Source organism: Panthera uncia (assembly GCF_023721935.1).
Source record: "Panthera uncia isolate 11264 chromosome C1 unlocalized genomic scaffold, Puncia_PCG_1.0 HiC_scaffold_3, whole genome shotgun sequence".
In the NCBI taxonomy this organism is placed as follows: Eukaryota; Metazoa; Chordata; class Mammalia; order Carnivora; family Felidae; genus Panthera; species Panthera uncia.
In genome coordinates, this window is record NW_026057584.1 from 56,691,581 (window position 1) to 56,708,308 (window position 16,728).

General features: G+C 49.6%; 1 protein-coding gene across 1 annotated transcript; it reads left to right on the forward strand.

Moving 5' to 3' along the window:
- Positions 1-8,611: 8,611 nt before the first annotated feature.
- LOC125911396 (uncharacterized) lies at positions 8,612-14,971 on the forward strand. The gene is made up of 4 exons (XM_049615258.1): positions 8,612-8,713; positions 12,000-12,247; positions 12,362-12,773; positions 14,410-14,971. Exons 1-4 carry the CDS (start codon positions 8,612-8,614, stop codon positions 14,467-14,469), a joined length of 822 nt encoding a protein of 273 aa, XP_049471215.1. The 3' UTR covers positions 14,470-14,971.
- Positions 14,972-16,728: the final 1,757 nt, after the last annotated feature.

Consider the following 16,728-nt stretch of genomic DNA (forward strand, 5'->3'; position numbering starts at 1 on the left):
CTGTGGCTATTTTGTAGGGATTTCCTGGGTGCCAATTCTAGCCAGAGTCTGAGGCTGCCCCAAGCCAAATTTCCTTGTTGAAGGGGGTGGTTCCCCCCAACTTCCCCTAATGCCGAATGCTCCCACATACCCACCTGCCTGGGGACACTGGGCCTAGGCTTTATCCAGACAAATTGGGGGAGCCTGCTGGGCCGGGTGGGGACCCGGGTGAGGGTACACATTTTCATATTTGTTAGACGCTGTGACCTGCATTTCACCTTATTGCTCCACTTGTTCAGACAGGTCAAAGCCAACGAGTTATTGATGAACAAAAGCGTTAAATATTCACCTCCCGCTCAACTGCCCATACAAATGCTTTTGATCTCTCGGGCTTTTTGTGCTGTGTTCAGCTACAGGGTGCCGAATGGGTTTGCAAGCGAAGAGCCCTGGCAGAGATAAGCACCCAGAGCAGGGGCAGCAGCCAGAAGGGGGCAAAACCAGGGTGTCCTGGGGACACCAGATTTTCCAGCCTGGAGCCCAGAGCCCGTTTCACTTAAGCCAGCCTGATTAATAGAGAGGAATTATGAACTGGGCGGTATCTCCACTCCTGGGGGTGAACACAGCCCCCAGGAAGTCAACTAGGCTGCCCACCCTGGAAGGCAAAGAAACCTGGCCCAGAGCCAAGCACCAGTTTCTTCCACCCTGAAGAGAGGGTGTCTCACCAGAGAGGATGGGCGCCTGGCTCCTTCCGCCTTCCTTCATTCCATCTCCCATTAAAATAAAGTCATCTCCATTTTGCAGTAAGGGAAGGGTCACTATCTTTTCCTCGGTTCTCCTGCCACTACCATCAACTTAAATGGGATAGTCTTCTTGGAGACCCCACAGGCCTCCTCAGAAATGTACCTGTCTACCGCGGCACATGCAACTCAGAAAGATCCAAAGTTCTGAGCCCAGGACCCCAAGAATCTCTGCCCCCACTACCACCACCAAAACCACGTTTGCTTGCAACACTAGCGGCTCTGGCGCGAAAATTCTCGAATTGCAGTTACAGAGAAGCAGAAGTGAACCAGAAGCTTCGTATCTCTCCCTCCTTGCTCAGCCCATGTCCCCAGCCCACAGCCCAAACGTCTGGAGCTGTGGCCGGGGGAGGGGCGAGGAGGGATTTCCACTTACAGCTCAGAATTCGCAGCCCTTCCTTCCCGGAAGCGGGCCAACTGCACACACCCGCAGCCGTAGAGGGTTACGTTTTTCTTTCTTTCCTTCGTCTTTTTATTAAAAACAAAAGAAGACAAGAGAAGACTGCGCCAGGCTGGAACGGGTTAAGCTAGGCTGGGGGGGCGGAAGAGAATCGCATTGCTTTGGTGTTTAGCAGGTTGGTTAGAGCAGAAAGCGATGCTCGCCGCAACTTGTTAATGGAGCGGGCTGCTAATTAGCTGCAAGCTCCTAACAGAAGCATAGGCTGCTGCGGAGCTGCACCTGTGCGAGCTGGGGAGGCCCGGGGAGGCCCAGAAGGTCCAGAGAGGCCCAAGGAGACAAGGGTGAGAGCCTGCGGTGTGCTCTCTTGGATAGGTGACTGTGAACTAGGCCCCAGAAAATCCATCCAGGAGCTCAATCAACTTAGAGCCTCCAACCCCGGAGAGAGCTTCCCTTGCACCGCCAGGCCAGGGCAGTCAGGGCCCTTCTTCCACCCGCCCACTCTTCTGGCGCGGCCCTTCTGCCGACACCTCCCCAGTTATCAATACCGCCTCTTAGCATTTCGGAAGAAACGGGAAGGTACTTACAGCCGCAGCCTCTCATGGTCCCGAACCTGTTGCAATGAAAACGGGGGTCACTTAAATTCCACATGATAATGAAGCAGAGGTAGAGGATACACAGAAAAATGACAAGGCCCAGACACCCCACCAATACCCAGACCTCCCTGCTTCGGGTGCCGCCCCCAGGAACTGCGCCAAGTTCTCCGCGGAGCGGAGCGGGAGACCGCAGTCCTCAAGGGCAGACCCGGGGAGTAGCAGAGTATGGTCCCCAACACCTCCCCCACTCCATGCACCCTTGGGCAAAACCTTACTGGTTGCTTGGCCAGACTCGGGCTGCCTGTAACAGGGTTTCCCCAGTGGGAAAACGGGAAGCGAGGAGAAAATGGGCCTTTGTGTTTTTCCTTCTGCACAATCAGCCGGGTGGGCGCAAGTCCACTGGGGAGGGGGCAGGCGCTGCATCTGTCCCCTGCCCTAGCGCCCTGTCTGCCTCGCGCTAGGAGCAATTCAACCCCTTTTGCCAGTTTCAGATTAGTTTCAAATTCCTCAGCCCCAACTAGCGCCCCCCCAAACCTGTCTTCTCCTTCCCAAAGAAGGACCAGGCATGACTGGGACTTGCCTTCCCACTCCTGCTCCAATTCAAAACAAAGAGCAATTTCCAAGGGAAATGAGGATTCAAATGATAACGAAGGAGGAGGAAAATCGATGGGTTTGAAGGTAAATGGCAATGCTTTAGATTGTTATGCAGCTCTATGGACCGGGCAGTATTTTGTCAGTATTGCTTCTGGAGAGCCCACAAAGCAAAGCGGTGATCCTCACAGGGGCTGGTGTCCAGCTTTAAGTTTTCATCCCTTCTATGATGGCAGTCTTCTCTGAGAAATCTCAGAGGCAAAGCCATCTCCATCCTTATTCTTTCTCTCTCTCTCCCTCCCCCCCCCCCGCCACTCTCTCCACCTAGACTACCACAGTTTCATTCCCGTCTGAAGCAGATGCTCCATTATGAGGAAGAGAGAGACAGTAAGTCCCTTTTGTGAGGTAGGAGCCCTCAGTTCCTAACTTTCTATGTCCCGAAGGGAGGGGAAGAGCCCAGGAGTCCCATTCTATTTGTTAATTTAGGTTTAGGCTAAAATGAACATTAATTTCGATGGGACTTCCCCTCACCCCCGGCAGAAAAGACAAGGCAGAGAGATCCCCCACCCCTGGAGTTGTCCTGGAAAAAGTAGTAAGTGACTTACTGTTTTTTTCTCCCAGTGGGCAGGGGAACTGGGAGTCGAACTGTCTCCTTCTGAGCCTGGCGCTAGCTGGAGCCTCTCACTTCCCTATCGCTGCTCCAAGAACCAAGCATCTGCACTTGTATGCTCTTAACCTAATTTATGGTGGGAATTATATTTTGGCTTGTCAACTCTCAAGCCATAAAACAAAGTTTATTGGAATCACGTGCTCGTAAATAGCCACTCAGGTCTCATCTCTGCACAACCATAAATAACCTTCGGCTTTAAACTTTTATTCACTAAATAAAGGTTCACTGAAACTGTTCTCTCACACTTAAATAGTTCCAAATATTCAGGATGCAAGGGGGGTCATATTCATATCAATACCCTGGGCTTTTCAAATAGCATCTTTTCAGAGAAGTCTGTTTAAGTTGGGAGATAGGGCTATTTCGAAAAGACTGGTTGGTGGGCATGTCTTATGATTCTTTGGCTGCATTCACTGTGAGTACCATCAGCTCCTTTATTTCAATCATTTTCTAGCTCTAGATGTGGTAAATAAAGAGGAAAATCAAAGGTTACCTCTTACTTGTATATACCAGAAGTTATTTGAGATTTTGTTCAAACTTCAACAGAAAAAGGGTGGTGAGGGAGAGGCTGGGTGGGCTTGTGGGGGGCAGCTGGAGTTAACACTTGGATCTGTATTGTTGTGGATGGACTCAGTGAGAAAGGTGAAGGTAGCCACATGCCTAGAGGTTTCTATAATTTGCTTAGATCTGAAAGGGGAGCCTTTGCAAGTGACCAAACTGCTTAAAACAGCAAGACTTGGGGTTTGGTAAAGTGAGAAACTGGAGAATAGCCCCATCGGAATCTTTGGCAACTGAAGCTCTAAAGAAGGTTATAAAACAATAAAACAGCCCTGGTGTGAAGGGGACAGGGTGTGAGGAAGCAAATGAGGCTCTCAAGGAACCCAAGCCCAGGAAGTCAGATGTCCCTACTCCCACAGGGCTCGAGTCCCTGAGCCCAAACCTGAGCACAAAGCTACACCCCCACCCCCACGCTGCCACTCCCACTGGAGGGAGAGCCTAAGAGAGGAGGAGGGAGTGCACTCTCCTGCTGAGAAAGCCCAGAAAAGGAGCTTGGGCCTGAGCGCTGCTCTCCAGGAGGATGTGACATTCTGTGCTGGGCAAGGTGGGGGTGGGAAAGATGCCCCCAGCTCCTACCAAGGTGGGTAAATAAAACGAGAAGTGACCCCAGCACCCTTCCATAGCCCGCCAGAGTTTGCACCAGTGTGAAAATACGTGTGTTTTTGACTATTCTGGTTAAAAAAGCATTAGGTGTTATGTGTAGGTTTGTAAAGCCCACACACATATATGATTTCTAAGTCAACTTCAGTTGCAAAAGCTCTCATCAGCAAGTCCAACCAAGCCCCTGAAAGAAACCCCTCTCTACAAAGATCTCTTTGCATCCTAATTTCTACCCATTCACTGTGTATTTCTAAACCCATTTCCTGGTTTGACTTTCATTAGCTAGAAAGCAGGAGCTGTTAGCTCCGACCTACCTACCGTAGGACATTTTTTCTCTCCCCCCCTCCTCCATTAGCCACTCAGGACGACCTTTTTCTTTTACAGTTGGTAGCATCTGTCTTTAAAGTATGAGCAAAGATCGACCCTTTAAAAACTGATTTCTGATTCTGTTAGGACTAGGTGAGCAGTTTCAAAATAAGTCCCAGTTAATCCACTGTAAGAAAATAATTAGAATTTGAGAGGTTGAGGAAAGCTTTATTTCTCCTTAGGTTAATAAAACAGAATTAATCAAAGGATATATGACTTTCCAGGCAATTGTGATGAGCTTTTCACGGGGGGTGGGATATAAGGAGGAGACCAGGCTGAGGAGGTGGTTGAAACAATGCCGGGCGCCTAATCCGGGCTCAGTAGATATTTTCTGAATGAATGGAAATGAAGGATGGTGACTGGGCTTGCAGTCTTTACTGCGGCTTACACAGGAAGATTAATAAAATGACACAGACTACTCTGTATATTTAGATAATAACAGGAAAGTAACTAGCTATGCATACAGAAAAGGAGGAAAGGAAGACATTAAGGCAGACATTTTCAATTACTTTCTAATCTTAGAGCAGCCAGGAACATGATTAAGGAGAGAGTGTCCACCTTCCTACAGTCTTTGCTTGCCCCAGGGCCCCCAGTGTCCCGGGCGTCTGTGAATGAATGAGAGAGTGGGGATGGGGAAGAACAAACTTAATCTAATAAAAAGACTGAGCATCAGGGGTAGCAACATACTAACTTGGGCCAGTTTGCTGGAGTTTTCTCAAGGAGTTTCAATGGTGGTGTTGGTGCTGGTAATGGAAGAAGAGGTGGGGAAGGAGAGGTTGAAGCCTTCTTTACAACTTGTAAGGAATTAGTTTTGGGGGAAAGTGGGACTCTGGGCACTACCCCTCCCCATTTGGCTAGAAAGAGCCAGTCCTGGGAATTCCTGCCCAGAGAGCTCCCATGAGGTAGGGTCCCGTGTAGGACTCCACCAACCTAGAAGCCAGAGCAGCTTTTCCAGGAAGGAGGAGAAAGTGAAGGCGCACCAGCAGGTGTCGGCTATAGTCCAAATGTAATGAGGCCTACCCTCTGCCCACCCTAACGGTCCTTGCTATGTGGCTCCAGGAAAGAATATTCTGACATTGACTTTTAAGAGGCCTCTTGCCCAGAGGTATTGTTGAGCACTCCTCTTTTTTTTTTATGTTTATTTTTGAGCGAGCGAGCGAGTGAGAGAGAGAGAGAGAGAGAGTGAGAGTGTGTGTGTGTGTGTGTGTGCATGAGTGGGGGAGGGGCAGAGATAGAGGGGTACAGAGGATCTGAAGCGGACTCTGCGCTGTCAGAACAGAGCCCAATGTGGGGCTTGAACTCATGAACCATGAGATCATGACCTAAGCCAAAGTCAGATGCTGAACTGACTGAGCCACCTAGGTGTCCTGTCTCTTCTTAAGCTAAGTGTCTGCATAACCAGGATAGGTAGGGATGGGACTCTGAATGAAATCCCTAGATGGGGGGCAGTTGGAAGGAGACTACACAGGCCTGGCACTTAGGAACACAGGATGGGGGTAGAGCCAGAGAAGGGCTGAGCAGGAAGTCCCGAGCAGGAGAGAAATATGATCCCATATTCCTGGCCCTGTATTCTATCACTGGAAGAGGAACACTTCTCCCACTACCCTCACCCCTACCCCCTACAATGGAGTCTTCTCATTGGAGGTCTGGCTTGGTGTCCTCTGGGAAGAAAAGGTGACCCCAGAAGAAAACTCCAATAGTGAGAGATGGGATCCAAAAGAATGGGCCCTGAGACAGGATCTCTGATGATGGAGCCGGGGGCGACGAAGCCCCCAGTGGTCCCAAGAAAGGGAAGGTCTGGGGTGGTCACCTTAGTACTTTGAGAAACAAGAGTGGAGGTTAGATGGCACAGGGGTTGGGTGTGGCTGGGAATGCAGCACTGCCCTATGCCATGGGCCAAACCTCATCTGACGTGGTTGATAGCTAAAGAGACCATGTGTGTTTTGAGAGAAAATCTGACCCAGATTTTCCTGGTTAAGCCAAGAGAAGCAGTTTGGCCAATGGCTGCGGAGGCCCTGTTAGGAAAAATCTGTAAGTATAAGTCATGGAAGCCAGGACTAAGGGGGTGGAACCTGGTTACAAGGGGTGTGTGCGTGTACATGGGTTGTAGCATGAAGTAGCACTTACATAGCTCTTCTTAAAAGATATAAGGAATCTCAAAAAATTGCAAGAGCTGATGGAAATCTGGGAGGGTAAGGCCACTCCAAGATCTACCTTGGCATCACTGTGGCCCAAGTTGGGAGCTGTGGCTCAGCCATGGCCCTGAGGCCAAGATCTTTAAACATAAGCCGATTAAGAGGGAATGGAACACTTCTGACATCCCACTGGCCATTTGCTTTTCTATCCTGCCCCAGATTTCAAGAGACTTGCTCTGGTGGGTGTCAGTGATAGGTGGTGGTGGAGAAGGTGACTCTAGGAGCTGCATAGTGGGAGGCCTGCTCTCAGGAAAGGCCTGAAGCCTTCTGTAGAAGCCCGAGATGTGCCTGTGTGGGTGCAAGGCCTCTTCAACCTGACATCTGCCCACTGAGGAGCTAGGGGCACTTTCCTTCTGAATGTGGCCCTGAAGTCTACCCATAGGCAGATGCCAGATACTGAGACCCAAGGGGGCAGGGCCTACAAGGCCCACCACAGCAATAGGAAGAGTCCCAGATCTATGTTCTCCTGGGTGAGCCAGCCTAGGCCTGTCTTCTCCTCTGTAGAATTCAAGAATTGGGTGAATGAACCAGGTCTCTTTCAGCTCTAAAAGTCTAGGCCTGATTGTTGAGCAGGAAAAGGATACTGATGATAAGTAACACATACTGAATGTTTGTTATGTGCCAAAATACAGTTTTTAAGTACTTAACCAGTGAGTTAATGTATGCAAGGTGGTGAGAATAGTGCATGGTACATAGCATTGCTGTATAAGTAAAAATCTTCATAACGACCCTTGAAGGTACTCTTATTCCTCCTTTTCAAATGAGGGAACAGGCCTTACTTTCCTAAGGTTACATAGCAGGTTAGTAGTAAAGAATTGAACCTAAGCAGTCCGGACTGAGAACATTTTTGTTCTCTTTAAAATCTTTAGTTAGTAAGAAGTCAATGTTCCCCTTCCCTAAATGGGAGCAATTAATCAACCTATGGGGTAGTGACATTTAAAAACGTGATTAGGGAGGGAGCCCCAGGAACTATGGGGGTGCTGAGCAGTAAAGGGAACTTGGAGCCTGGACACCAAAGAACCACAGAAGAATCAGGAGAGACTCTTGACCAGCGGTTCACAAATGTAAGCATGCTTCTTAATTGCCTTGGGAGAGCGTGTTTACAAAATGCAGGTCCCAGATATTCTGATTTAATGTCTGGCCTGAGACCCAGGAACCTAAATTATTAACAATTTGAATGCAGGCCTTCATTAAGAATCGTTGGCCTAAAGTAGGGAAAAGAGGGAAGAAAAAGACTGCATTGCCATGGAGGATCAGTGGGATTGGATCAGAGCCCGATGTTGAAGGTGGGTGTCACAATGGTACACCCCGTGGAGCCCACCAAAGTCCTGAAATGGGCGCAGTGGTGAAAAAAGGGTGTGGGAAAAAAGTAGAGATGACAATCTGCAGTGTCCTCAACCTGCAAAGTCAATGAGATTCTCCCCGAGAGCCTCAAGGAAGGCCAGAGGGAATCCCTCAACCCAAGCCCGGTCGTAGGAAAGCCAAGTCTAGGCCATTCCGACAACGTCGGGATGGGGGGCGCTGAACGCAGTGCTTTTCAAGGCTGTCCGTTCTGGGTATCAGGGATCACAGCAAGGAAAAGTGGCAAGAACAGCAGCCCAGCCTCAGGGGGCTGGTTAAACGCGGCTTGTCCAACCGCGGGACCCTGGTTTCCTGCTCTTAGCCCAGTGCGCAGAAATCGCGCCACCTCCGGGAAGGCGGAGGAAGTGAGGTGGCCTGCCACCACTACCTTCAGGCTCCGGGGCCTCAGTTCTGCCTTGGCTGCCCCTCCAGGGAAGCGGCCCTCTGGGGGTGGGTGCCGTACCTCCGACCCTCCTCCGAGACCGAAAGCACCCTGCGATTAGAAGAGGAGGGAGGGGAGTCACATGTCTTTCCCTACCCCCGCCCGCGCCCGGGGCATCTCCGGCGCCGCTGCAGCGGGCGAGACGCTTGTCCTACAGCGCCTCCTCCTGGACAAGGCGCCGACAGTCGAGCAGGGGGACTGAGCCTGCCCGGGAAACCGCGTTCTGAGGCTTCTACGCGCGGGTGGAGGTCTTCCGCACCAAAGGCTCTGAGCTGGTCCCTCAGTGTCCCTGGGGCGACCAGAAGTCGAAAGGATCCAGAGAATGGCTCCCATCCCACCCCCAACCTCGTCCCGGCTTGTGGCCCAGGAGAGTGCATCCCTTATTAATTAGGCGAGTCCAGGCGGAAAATCCCTCCGGTTTGTCGTTTATTTATTTATTTGGCCGCTCTATGCTGAGCCACTGGCCCCCTCAGAGCCCTCAAACGTGCTGCTCTAGAGTAACAAAATCCGGGAATGGTCCGCCTGAAGTACTGGCCCGAAGTTTGGCGGTTTGAGTAGACGCCAGGAGGAAAGGCCTTTTCCCAAGCAGAGGCACCAGGCTGGAAAAAAATCTATACACTTCCCCGAGGATCACACATATAAATCTACTTTTAAGTGTTAAAAGTGTGTGTGTGTGTGTGTGTGTGTGTGTGTGTGTGTGTGTGTGTGTGTGTGTGTTTCTTTTAACACCTTGAAAGATTTGGCTTCCCTTTGGCCACTAGTTCCTATTTGCAGGCTGTTTCTAAAGTACAGACTTAAATTGGGATGGGGTGGTGAGTCAAGATGCTTGAAAATAACGTAATCAATGACAACATGGTTGGCTATATTTAGAATGAAGGCAGGAATAAAGGCAAGATGAGTAGCGAATTCTGAGGGAGGGAGGAGTGGCAAGATCAGGTTATATCTTCCTGCTCTGAGTCCGCTCAACCCCTCCCCCCATCTGCGCCTTATGGTTGGATCCCCGGGCTGGGCTATTTCACTGCACATGCGCCACACGCCAAACGAGCGTGCGTGGCAGGCGCTTAGAGCCCTGAACGGTAAGCGCAGCGTGCGCAGCGCTTTGCGGTGTGTGCCACCGCGCACTCCTTGCGTGCTTACCTGCAGAGCAGCTTGGACACCCCTTCTGAGAGAGGCAGAAAACGTACTTTTTCTTCCTTCCTTCCTTTCTTTTTTTTCTTCTTCAGCAAAACCTGTATTAAAACCCCCAACGGTCCTTTCTGATTTGCAAGCTCTGTTCCGCCAAACCAACAAAATCGCCATGTTGTCAACGAACACTCTCAAGGTTGTCATTTGGATTAGCAATTTCACATCTACTGCACGGCTTCTCTTGAGTCGTTAATCAAGGCGGGGCGGGGGGGGGGGGAATCACTCCCTATGGTCAGAAAGCACAACTTATCCCTCATTCGGCACAGCCATCAAGTCTAAGGGACCATTTCCTAGAAAGAGGGTATCTGTTCACACCAATTCCGGAAAAAGTGGCCCCAAATTGGACTTACATCGGAATTCCGAGTTCTTGGTGGCTTCTCCCTAGCTTCCGGTGCCCTCGCGTGCCCTGCCCCGCGGCCGCACTGCGGCAAGGCCGTAAATACCTCTAACAGCTGCCTGCCTGCCCAGAGTGAAATACTGTCTTTGTTCCGATTTTCCCCTGCTTTTCTAGTTCAGAAAGAATTCTGGCGAAATATACTTGTTTGGAGGAGCATCTGATAAGAAAATACGTTTGGTTTTTAGCCCTGGTACTTGGCCACATTTATAAGAGCGAGCTTCGTTCTTTTCGCTGGTCCCCGTGAAGAGTGCAAGCCCAGCTCACAGCCTGACCGGTAAACACCAAGGCCCGGACATGTCACCGGCTGCCTGAACTATAAACGGATGGAGGTTCCCACTGAATACGCTGGGAGTTACACTTCCCGGCTTGTGAGCTCTTACAATCCAAGTGTTTCTTATTTAATTTTTAAAAATTGGGTTTAATTTTTTGGGTTATCCGGAACAATGGGGGCATTTCCGGCAGTAGCAAAAGCGTTAACTGGTCTCCTTCTGGCCCGAGTTCAAATGTGATTTGCAGATTATTTACTCCCTTAAATGCAACCGACCACTTAGTTCCAATAAACTCTTAATGCTAGCACAGGAGTTACAAAGAACCCTTCAGTCCTCCATATCTGCCCATGACCTCACCCTCTGCTTCTTAAAAGGACCTGCAGCCCGCCTAAGTTCTTAGTCACTTGGGCGCACTCAGCCACCGAACCCAGGGAAAAGTGAACACTAGGGCTTGGCCATCACAGCCACAACTCCTCCCCACCCCCACACTTGTCCCAGCCCACCTAGGGGGCTCCTTAGGCCAGGGGACAGGCCTATGTGCCTGACCAGGGGCCTGCTTTTCAATAGGCAATGCTTTTTACCAATATGAAACAATGATCTCGACAGCCATTGTACCGTAGTGGTGAAATAGTTACAAAATGCAGACATTCCAAATAAAAAATATCATTCAGTTTCTTATTTGTGAGATCATAGTGATCCACCACAATCCCTCAGACGTCAACTGGCCACAAATAGTGGCCCTCCATTTTGAAACCAGCGTGATTCCATCGTGAATTGCTAAAAATACCTTTCTACAAAGATGTCATTTATTGTTTAGAAATACATTTATGGTCAAAACGATTACAAAGGAATATCTGGACTACTAGGACTCGCCGCTGGGTGCTTTGGGGAAGATATTCAGCGGTGCGCAGGTCCATCCCATGCGCAATGCGGCAGATTGTCCACAGGTTTTAATATTTCGCAAGGTGTTCATGAGGGAAGAGTCAAGAGGATTTTGAGAACTGCATCCTTAAGTACTGTTCAAAATGGGTGGGATAAAAGCATTCTTTTTTTCTGCAAAGGATTTTCTTTTGATGCATAGATAATGTTTCAGTTCAGTAATTTTGAAGTAGAGGGTAAAATGTTGCTATACAACGTTTATTTGTAGGCAAAACACCACGACAGTGCATTTAGAAAGCAAAATATCTACTCTTTTCCTCTTCTGGCAAATAAGAAAGACACGCGATATTTGAACTTAGACATGGTTTGCATTTCTTAAATATCTATTGCTTTTTACCCAAGACCTGCACCAGCTTTTCTGATACTATTACCTCCCAAAACATGTATACATTTTGCGATATAAAATAATCCAATTTCACCTAACAGATTATTAGATATGGGGGGAAACGTTCTCGACTTGTTACAAAAATTCTCTAAAAACTAGAGAAACGGTTTAAAATATTTAAAATTCCATCTCATACATAAAGCTCAATAAAGCCTAGAAATCAGCCAGCATCACTCACCAAAGCCTAGATTAACAAACCAAACACATCTTGGGTATACAGAATCCACCCCACCCCCACCCCAAGCCCCAACCCTCAAAAAACACCTGTTAGCCTCCCAGATACCTTTGACCACAGACAAGCCGCAAAACACTGCTCTATACTATAGAATGCCTTCAAATGATCCACAGCAAAGCTAAGCCATCCAGGAACCATCTACCCATTCTTCCCAGGGTGGGGATTGAGGAGCTCTCCATCCAGGCAGTGGGGTCCTATCTGCTGCTCTCCACCTCTCGGAAGCTCGAGAGGAAATGGGGCTTCCCTTCGACTTCTGAGCTCAGCTGGACCCCATCCGGGGCCCCAGGGGATGCCTGCTCAGAGATGGAGTGAAGAGGGAGCCGCGGGCGCAGTCACCCCAAGGTCCCGGAGAAGTATAGGGAGTCGGGGCAGGCTCACTGGGCTGCCCAAGGGGGTGGGCGCCTGGAGCTCCTCGGTGGCAGTGCAGGGGCGCGGGGAGGGGCGACTCTTACCCGGAGGCTGCCGAGCGGGAGGCGGCGGTCGGCCAGGGCGGCTGCAGTAATCCATTGGGCGCTGCCGGGCTTCGCGCACTCGGGGCGGCAGGGATCCGCTCGTGTTGGGGAAGGAGTCGCGTCGGAACCGCGCGGCTGCAGTCACCCGGAGCAGGCCGGCCGCTCCCGGCGAGCGTTGTCGGCGCCGGCGGGGGCCTCCGAGCCCAGGGCTATTTCCGGGCTCTCCCGCCCGCCGGGCTCCCCACCGGCTCCGGAGGCGGCAGCGGCGCGGCCCGAGCAAAGCGGCGGTGGGGCCACGTTGGGCGCCGGGCGGGAGCGGAGGCCGCCGCGGACCCCGCAATCCCGCAGCCGGCGACTGGATCCCACCTCTGCAGAGACAAAGGTTAGAAAAAGAGGGGGTGAGGCTCCAGGAAGGCAGAATGCGGGGGGAAATTCGCCTGGGAAATCAGGAAAAAGGCCGTGAAGGCGAGCGGCGCCTGCACATGACCAGCCGCAGCCAATGACGACCGCAAATAGGTCATAAAAAGGTCTATTACCAAGTTGTAAATTTTCTTCAAACAAAAAGGAATTTGCTGCAATTCCTTGCGGATTTTGCACATACAGCTCGCAAGCGCCATGTTTTTTCCTCTTTCTCTCCCCTCTCTCTTCTGTTCTCTCTCTTCCTCCTCCTTTTCCTTCCTTCCTCCTCTCCTCTTTCTTCCTCTCTGCTCCCCTCTGTTGTCTCTGCGTCTCTTGCCTCCATGGGTCCTGACTCTCACCTCTTCTAGGAAGTATTTCTTTTGCTCTTTTTTGATTTGGCTCGAAACCTCTGCTGAATAGGGCGTTGTGTTAGAGGGGGAAATGAATGCGGTGTACTGCCCAGGCGCTCGGGGAGTTGATCCTGGCAGTCACCCCCCTCTGACTCTCCTTGCGCGGGTCACTTGGCTTCTCCTCCCCTCCCCTCGCAGAAAGGCCCGCTCCGGAGCGGCAGCTAAGCACTTTCGGTTTTTGCCCCTCTCATCTATCTGCAGGCAAGCCAGCCCCCCCAGCGATCTTGCGCAGAAAACCTGGGCTCTGCAGGCCAAGAAAGCCCGCCGTCCCCTTTTCCCTCTCCAACATAAATTGGGGTCCCTCCCATTTCTTTGGGTTTCTGGGGGTAGGAGAGGTACCAACCAGCTCAAATCCTGGTGATGGTTTTAGGTTGCTTGTCAGGTTCTCCAAGATAACAGTCTGAACTCCCAATGCTTGGCAATTTATCTTGGCAGAAATATCCTTCTGGACAGTACCGGGTTAAAGGAGAAGCAGTCTTTCTGGATCCCCTATGAAACCCCTTGCTGTGTCTCCCCTAAGTGCACTTCTTATTTCTGTGCAATTTAATTTCCCCCTCTTGCCTTGTCCCCAAAACGTTTGACCATTGGAAAGCCTGCGCAATGCAACACTGAAGAGGAAAGGGGTTCCATTTGTTCGGGAAAAGAGCTGATCCCCATTTCAACCTTGGGGGAAAAAATAGTCTTTTTTCTTCAAAGGCAGGAATCACATTCCTTTTGCACTTCTGATAGGAGCTGCTGCAGAGAACACCAGCTGAAAGTAAATGTCCTTGAGGTCCCCAGCATTCTCCTCATCATTAATGCATTCATAGGCATGGCCATCCAGGCTTCAGAACCTGTGTGAAAGAGGTAACCCATCCCTCCAAGCTTTCAAGGACACTGTCTTTGAACTTCTAGTAATGCATTTATAAATATTTGCATTGGATGTGTATGTGTAGGTTCTCTGCTATTAACATCCTCACACCCAGTAAGTACCTCAGTGGACGTAGACTTAAGCAGGAAATACATAGCACCCTCTGGAGCAGGCCATTTGTATCCCTTGAAAAGGTTCCGATGACCTTGGATGTTTTTTATTAAAGGAATTCTGTTGCCATCTGTCAGCAAAAGTCATATTCCTTCTAGAAACAGTGTGCTCTAGTTTTGCTGGAGGGAACCATAGCAGTAGCCAAAGTCCATTAAAATGTTCTCTGTATTCCCCTGTCTACCCCCCAGATGCCGGAACATTCAGCAAACACCAGGGAAGCAGAGGACACAAGCTTGGATGTGAAATAGCAACACCTTCTGCACTGAAGAATAATAAAACAATGTTTTTAATTACAAAAGAAAATGTGTAAGAAAAGTGTAAAAATACGTGGGGCAAGTTTTGGGGGCCCTTTCTAAGCTAGAACACTTTATACTGGTCTGTACATGTGGAACTGAACAGAGATTGCTCACTTCTAAAATATTCTAAGAAATAATCTCAATTGTCAGTTTCCTCCTACCCAAATAAAAGCGGAGCTTTGTGACCCTCCTTTTCAGCTTGGGGAAGGAGGGATGGGAAAAAGACATTGCATTGTTGAATAGGCAGCCATATTTGTACTTTTTCTCCTGCGCAGAGGTAAGCGGGTGTGCTGGGCTTTGTGGAACCTCACAAAATGGCAGTCCCTGAACTGACTTTTCTCTAGAAACCATTGAGACCCACACCCTCTTTTGTGTGTTCCTGGTTCTCAAAAACAGAGAACCTAAATCATTTCGAAGGCTTGGTTCTTTCATTCAGTGTTAACATTGGAGGGTCCTTTTCTCTGAACGGTTTACAGACCTCTCTAAGCAGACTCTAAGCAATCCAGGGCTGAAAAGCATCGTCTGGGTTTGCAAAGGATTCTCTGAAGGTTTATGCAAATTTCTGCAGCAAAAATGTTTGCTCGCTTTTTGCCGCACCCCTCGGATGTTTACAGATTTGAGCCAATTAGAAGAGTATCTTCTGTGCTCGGCTGCATGAAATACCATGATGGGGGGATTTCTAGCCACTGTAAGAAAGACAGTGGGGTGTGTGGGGGGGAGAGAGAGAGGAAGACAGAGAGACAGATGTGTAATTCCTCAAACTCTTTATTTGGAAGCAGGTCTATGATTTTCCCAGCTACAAAAAGAAACATATATACCTACATTTATGACCAATACTTTCTGCAATATGTAATCCATGTTTATGTACAAATACACCAAATATATACCCCCAGAATACCAAATTTGTGTATGTACAAATACTCTCTAATGCACCAATTACTGCAACAGAGTTTTTTTCTGTACAAGAGCTACAATTTTACTGTGGATTTGGGGCCAATGGGACAAGAAGGTACAACACTTCCAGAGCAACACAGAATACAGAGGAAATGAGGACATTACTACTTCCCCTTCATTTCTTCATTTCCACATCCATTCACGTACCAGGTCTCCTACCTGAGTCTTGCCCCAAATCAGTGACTCTAAAACTGGCATTTGGGGAATATTCTTGAGCAGGAGACCGCAAATTTTGCTAACAGAGGAATCCCCTAAATGGAGGGCAACCGGAGCTTAGCCAGCCAGAAGCTCTAGCCAGCTTGCCACCACCACTGCCGCTGCTACCACCACCCCCACCACCGCCACCGCCATCGCCCCCCCACCCCCACCCCACAGGCTGTTCTCTAGCCACGCTTTCAGGCGCTTGGCACCCTTGCTCTGTAGAAGCCAACAGCAGAGTCTCAGGCAGCACACAGAGCAGAACGTTTCCAAATCCAGCATGGACATTTGCAGCTGTCTCCTCTTGTGCAAATGTTTCTTAAGCCGCAGGCCGCCCGTGACTTAAAATTGTCTTTTCTGGCTCAGGTCAGCGAATGCCATAGCTACGGCCTCTTCCCTGGATAGAAAGCTAGGTGGTGGCTCACTTCTGGCCCCACCCATGCCGACATTTCCCTGGTCCTTGAAGTGGCAGGCAAATAGCCCCCCAATGCCTGAGGGGCTGATTCAGGCCCAAAACAGATTCTGGGTTTTGTTTTTTTTTTTTTCACCTGTGCAATAAAAACCACTTTGGAAATCAAAATGTACCTCCTTAAAAATAAAAACATCTAGAAAAAGCAAAGAGCTCTTCAATATCTATCTGGTGAGGTGCTGTCCGTTTGGGGGGCAGAAATACTGGTATACTTGAATTTCTCTTCTCCACTACCCCTCTTCCCCCTCCTCTTCCCTCATAAAATGGCAGCTGCAGGAGAAGCCTCCAATGGAAAATGGATATCTTGTTAATAACACATCCCAAACCCCAGCATCAGCACAGGCTCAGCGGAATAAGCTGTGGTGTAACCTGGACTCTGGGTCTTCCCCCACTGGGCCCACAACTCTGAATCCTTTGCGAAGTTCAAAGCTTTCACAGTACCTTGGCAAGGTTATTTACAGCAAGAGGAAGCTAGGATAGCCTTGCCAGCCCTGTTTGGAATGAAAAAGAGACCCCATCCCCTGCATTTATTTATTTATCTTTATAGCAGCGCAGTGCCTGTAATCCCCACTACTTTTTTTTTTTTTTTT

Excerpts from the sequence above, each read along its gene's own strand:
- LOC125911396 (XM_049615258.1), top strand. The coding sequence starts at position 8,612 with ATGTCTTTCCCTACCCCCGCCCGCGCCCGGGGCATCTCCGGCGCCGCT. Across the intron at positions 8,714-11,999 it reads TCCTGGACAAGGCGCCGACA|ACAAGCCGCAAAACACTGCT; the intron begins GTCGAGCAGGGG and ends CTTTGACCACAG. Across the intron at positions 12,248-12,361 it reads GATGCCTGCTCAGAGATGGA|TGCAGGGGCGCGGGGAGGGG; the intron begins GTGAAGAGGGAG and ends CCTCGGTGGCAG.